The 6,249-nt window shown below is 36.3% G+C and overlaps 1 protein-coding gene across 3 annotated transcripts in view; it reads right to left on the bottom strand.

The window, feature by feature from the left end:
* The window catches only part of LOC107723180 (sorting nexin-17), a 42,629-nt gene that overhangs the window by 30,556 nt on the left and 5,824 nt on the right, over positions 1-6,249 (bottom strand). For all 3 annotated transcript variants that reach the window (XM_016531717.1, XM_016531728.1, XM_016531736.1), the window contains exon 3: positions 1,989-2,106. In XM_016531717.1, coding sequence (XP_016387203.1) covers positions 1,989-2,106 — 118 coding nt within the window. The remainder of the gene's footprint in view (positions 1-1,988; positions 2,107-6,249) is intronic.

The raw sequence follows: 6,249 nt of genomic DNA, 5'->3' as shown, positions 1-6,249 counted from the left end.
CTAAAACACCTTCAGCCAGCATCCAGTATAAAACACTCGTGCTTTAAGCCAAAGCTTGCTGAATAAAAAAAATTTTTTTACTGACATCTGTACGCGAGTACTATTATCTCTGCCATCGGAACCAAACCGGAGTTCACTTGAACCGTACCCCAGACCACCCTTTTTAAGCGGACTCGGGTACGGTTCGCAGATGCGCACCCGAGTTCGGAAGACAGCGTTCACATCATCCAAATGTACCGAACTCTGATGTCAATCGAACCTGGGTGCGCACCAAAAGTGCTAGTGTGAAAGCACCCTTAATAAAAAAAATGTAACAAGTCAATCTTCGATACCAAACAGGAACACAGGGGGACGCCAAAAGAACCACTAAATGAGCTACCTTGACCTGACTGATCCAGATTTACTAAACCACTGACTACTGCGTAATCTAAAACACCTTCAGCCAGCATCCAGTATAAAACACTCGTGCTTTAAGCCAAAGCTTGCTGAATAAAAAAAATTTTTTTACTGACATCTGTACGCGAGTACTATTATCTCTGCCATCGCTGATGAAATCGGCCATGTTTTCTCTGCATTAGCGCTGTTTTGAACTTATTGTTTGAATGCATTTGCTTACTGGATCCTTAGACTTTCCAGGAGTTTGCCAGTTGATCTGATCGCAAAAAAACAATGTATTGTTGACACGTGCGAAACAGATACATTTAGACTACTACTGTTATGCTATGTAAATACTTATTTACATTAGTTGGCATATGCGCCAATGTATGTTTCTGCCAGTGGATGCCCACACTCCAGGTTGCGTTTATTAAACTCAGGAGAGAAGGTCATTTTTCAGCGCACGCATGTAATGTCTGATCGATAGAAAGTGTGTCCGTTTTCTGTTAGAGTGAATGAATGGGAATCCACCTGCAAGCAGAGAAATTTGCGCTCGTGCATTTGATGCGCTCTCGCATAGGCAATATGCGCTCTGGACATTTGTCATTAAAATAACTCAATAGAAACCGCCTCAAACGAACTTTTTAAAACGAGAAGTCGTGTCTGAAAGCTGCAATCGATTTTTTAAATTCGTTTTTCCATTTCAGTCGGTGGGGCTCTAGCACTGAGGTCCGCACTTATTCCTTTGAGCCGTCCACGCATACGTCATCAACTGAAAAACCCCACACCCCTAATCCTAACCATTGCGTATCATATGCACACCAAAGTCAATTTATGCGTATAAATAGAACGCCAAATAGAAACAGAAACTTGTGGTATTGATACGCACTTTCATAATTTATGATATAAAGCTGCATAGATTTTTATTTTAAGACAATCAATAAGCTCTCGCGGACCACATAAAATGATGTGGCGGGCCGAAATAGGCCCGCGGGCCTTGAGTTTGACACATGTGCATTAAATTGATCAAAAGTGACAGTAAGGAGTTTTATAGTGTTACAAAACGTTTGTATTTCAAATAAATGTGGTTCTTTTAAATGTTTACTCTACACTGCTCAAAACTCGTGTTTGAATCGTCAGTGGCTAATCCTTTAAATATGCAAACGTTACTTACAGTCTGTGAGTCAAAACAGCCGGCATTGTAGTCTACTCTACCAGGATCAGGAAACAGTCCTCCATAAAATGTGCTGCACACATCTGAATATTTGGGTTGAACTGTTCTGGAACAGTGTTGTAAATACAACTTAACCACTGATTTCTAGTCGTGTCCTCTTTTGGAAGGCCAAACAAAGTAGTTTCGCTTTAAAAAAATATATTAAAATTGTGTTAAATGGTAATAATATTTCACAGTATTACAAATTTTTACTGTATTTTTGATCAAATAAATGCAGCCTTGGTGAACATAAGAGATTTCTTTCAAAAACATAAAAAATACTACTAACCCCAAACATTTCGAACGGTAGTGTATATCTGTTTTGTGAATTTTGTAATGTTTAGAGTCTAGTTTCAAAACTTTTGTGTGAACTTTTCAGATAAAAGAAGATGCTTCTCACCAGCTTGCATGTATTTCTCTAGCTGTTCTCTCCTCTGATCGACCTCAGCCGGTGTGAGGGTGAAGATCTTCTTTGGTGGAAAAGCCGGCACCACATTATTTCCATATTCTTTTTTTATCTGAAAGGACACAAGGAGAGAAGTTCATTTGAAATTGATGAGGTCAAACTCTGAAAACAGAATGTTTGGTTATTCTGAGAGGACAAAATTAAACTGACCACTGCCTGCCCTTGGCCGCTGTGCACTGTCGTACATGCTGACTGCGGGTCTCTCAGGCACCAAGCTAATAAATCTGTTTACACTTCACAGCATAAAAATAAAATTATGCCTGCTGTTGCTCCATCTGTGTTATTGGGATTTTATTCAACAGCACAATAAGAAAATTATATGGAAATATATTCAGCAGTGTTGATGACTAAAACTAAAACTACTAAATTCAATAATTGAAATAGAGCTGAAATAACATAAAATATAAATATTAGGTGAAAAATGTTGAATAGTTGAATCATTTTAAGTTAAAGCACTAAAATTAATAGGGGCATAGAGGAGAAACAATAATGTACATTATGTGGAAAATAATGTGTTTTTTGAACCTTAAACCGCATAAACACATTTCATTACACCAAATACACAAAATAAATGTTCTTTTTAGCAACATCATATGACCCCTTTAAAACAAATTAAAACTGAAAACCTACAAATAAAAATTTATTCAAAATATGAATAAATACTATATATATATTTATATGTGACCCTGGACCTCAAAACCAGTCATAAGGGTCAATTTTTCGAAATTGAGATTTATACATCATCTGAAAGCTGAATAAATAAGCTTTCTGTTGATGTATGGCTTGTTAGGATAGGATAATATTTGGCAGCGATACAACTATTTGGAAATCTGGAATCTGAGGGTGCAAAAAAAATTAAAATATTGAGAAAATCGCCTTTAAAGTTGTCCAAATGAATTCTTAGCAATGCATATTACTAATCAAAAATTAAGTTTTAATATATTTACAGTAGGAAATTTACAAAATATCTTCATGGAACATGATCTTTACTTAATATCCTTATGATTTTTGGCATAAAAGAAAAATCTATGATTTTGACCCATACAATGTATTTTTGGCTATTGCTACATATACCCTAGCAACTTAAGACTGGTTTTGTGGTCCAGGGTCACATATAAGAGATGCACTGATCCATTTTGACGTCACACTTATGCTCACATCCGCATGTAAACATGTCGTCAGTGTGGAAGTTCTTCACTGTGAGTGAAGAAGATGCAAAGTGATTTGTAATAGGCTATGTCTAGGGCCAATGTAAACTGTGGGGGAACCACAGGCAGGGCTCCAGACTAACATTTGAGAGCAGTGGCACCAGCGCCACTAAGTTCTACAGATGGTGGCGCCAGGAGCAGATTCGGTAGCGCTGGGGGTGCTGTGTGGAAGTATTAAAATATAGATCATTTTATCATAAAATTACTATTGTTTTGCAATAATAAGTGCAGTTACTAATAATATTACATGTTCATTTCTTGTTTATTTTTCTTTTGTTTATTGTTTATACAGATTTGACAGTAAAGCACTAAGCTTGAGTTAAGATGCATACAAAATTTACTTTTATTAACAACAGTAACAGGTGCAAAATAATTTTCTTATATAGAAAATGTATATATTCCACTCTTATTAAATGTACCATTATTCTTTTATGGAACTGACCCACTTCAGTGATTATGTTTGATTTGGTAGCAAATTGAAGAAAAGTTTGTTTTTCAAGGCACTTTGTGACTTTTCTTACTTCATACACAAAAAAGTGTAAAATTCTGACAAAATCTGATTTCTTGATGATTTGATATTTTATAATAGTGATTTTATAATTTCAAAATATAGAGAAAATGTAGAAATGAATGACTGATAAGCCAACAAGTGCTGCCGTCAACTGGTTATTAGGGGTGTGACGAGATCTCGTGGCACGAGGTCTCGTGAGATCTGATTGGTCTCGCCAGAACGTGACTATATCCTCACGCAGACCTTTCAGATATATTTGCATTACACTGGATCGTTCACAAGTGGTGGTATGTAAGATATTTTATGTTACATCAGGCAAGTGGCCGCATGATAAGCGGGAAAATTACGCAGTGTAGTCTTTATCCAGTCATAAAAACAGAATTCACAGTTTAACGCTGAATGTCACGGAATTTGTCAAATTTTGAATGAATTAATCAAAAGTAGGTAATTACACTTAAATCAAATCACGATATTTCTACCAGTATAGAAATTTCTATGCTGGTATTTCTACCACAACACCATGGTTACAGTTAGCGTTACCGCTTCCGGTTTCCTGAGGTATGTCAGCGCTGTTTATAACAGAGAATTCTGTGCAGAATTTGAATGATTCTCACTAGATCACTAGATCAACCTTATCATTGTGCAGCGAATTCAAACGCTTCTCACTGGATCTCGCAGCACTGTTGCATCTGTGCAGTAACAGTGTCGCGAAATCAACTTTGGCTCCCGAGTAAAGCTGTTCTGAGCTCGGACAAGTTTGTTTGCGTCGCGGTCCGAGCTGATAAACGGCCCGCGCTGCGCAGCTCAAACGTAGCGCGGTTTAGTTTCGCTTTCGTTTCGTTTGCCGTTTGATGTTTCTCAAATGCAACAGAAATGGCAGCGCTTATGAGTTGGACAACGCGGTGGTAGCGCCAGTGCGACCGCTCACAAAAATTAGTCGCACCGGCTCACGCAGCCTGAGTGAGTGCGAGAGAGAGATGGAAGGATGGAGTTTGTTGATACTGATTTCATTTGAATGATAACAACTCTACAGTTTCTTATTATTCTAAATGAATTAATTGAAACAATGTAAGAAACTGATGTGAAAGATGACACATTTAATAAGATTAGTGGAAAAAACCCCATCTGTTTTGTTATACAACAACTCATTTTCAGGTAATTGTTATTTCGACCTCTTTCAGAGCACTTTATTAATGTTTAAGTGAGAGCATTTTTTTTTTTGCATTGACAAAAAAACAGTATAGATTTTTGTTAGTACATGTTGTAAATTATAGTTCTTAGAAAGAAAATCAGTATCGGCAGGTTACACTAACAAAAAAATTGAAAATCGGAATCGGCCGTGAAAATTGCAATCGGTGCATTCTAATATCATAATATAATATAAATAATAATATATATTATAATTTTAAATATAATAAATATTTTTTTTTTTAGAAAAGGATAGTTTATAAAGTTATGATCATTTGAAGTCCCATTTTAAGGGTTAACCGCAAGCCTCACACCATGACAGCCTCTACGGATTGCATCATATGACCACGTATGATCTGACTAGGCCCTCAACGCCCTGTTACCTAGCAACAACACAACATGCTCTTATGGTGAGATCTCATTCATGAGGAAACTTAGTGTCTGTGAAATTGGTAGGTGTTAGAATGGCAATAGGCAGATCCTTTTATGAGAACGATGCGTCACTTTCAGTGGGTGACCACTCAAAATATTTCCCACCATTGTGACCTATTCAGTACCGGTGAATATGATCACAGCTTCATTTTTCATTTTCAATTTGTGTTTCACAGGTGTACTTTGTGATTATAATCCTGTCCAAATGTGTTTTTCCTCACACAACCTCAGTAAAATCTGAAGCAAATTAGAGATGTTTTTAGGCTTACTGCAGAGAGTCCAGTCACATCCAAAACAGTGCATAATACAACAGACGTTCATATTATTAACTGTAGTATTCAATTCAGAAAACAATTCATTTCAAATCACAACAATCTATTTTCAGTATAAGCATATTGTGTGTGTGTGTGATTTTGATCTAATTATGTTTCACTTCCTCAGTTTCAGTGAAGCATTGCATTTTCAGAACACATTTCACATCTCAGCATCCACAGCACTAACTGACTATTAAGTGGTTGATTTTATAGCCAGTGATTTGTAACTAATGTTTAAATTCGGTTTTGAAATAAACAGCTTTTCATGTGTCAATCCTTGAAAAAAATATTTATTTATTTTTATTTATTTAGTCATTTAGTAGACGCTTTTATCCAAAGCGGCTTACAAATGAGGACAATAAAAGCAGTCAAAACTAACAAAAGAGCAACAATATATAAGTGCAAATGACAAGTCTCGGTTAGCCCAACGCAGTACACGTAGCAAGGTGTATGTGTATATATACAGTAGTGTGAAAAAGTGTTGGCCCCCTTCCTGATTTTTTTTTTTTTTTGCATGTTATGTTTGTCACACTTTAATGTTT

The sequence above is a fragment of the Sinocyclocheilus rhinocerous genome, unplaced genomic scaffold (genome assembly GCF_001515625.1).
Source record: "Sinocyclocheilus rhinocerous isolate Xijiao unplaced genomic scaffold, SAMN03320098_v1.1 scaffold1725, whole genome shotgun sequence".
Classification (NCBI taxonomy): domain Eukaryota; kingdom Metazoa; phylum Chordata; class Actinopteri; order Cypriniformes; family Cyprinidae; genus Sinocyclocheilus; species Sinocyclocheilus rhinocerous.
Note: the sequence above shows the minus strand (reverse complement) of the source record. Positions and strands in the feature narration are given on the sequence as shown.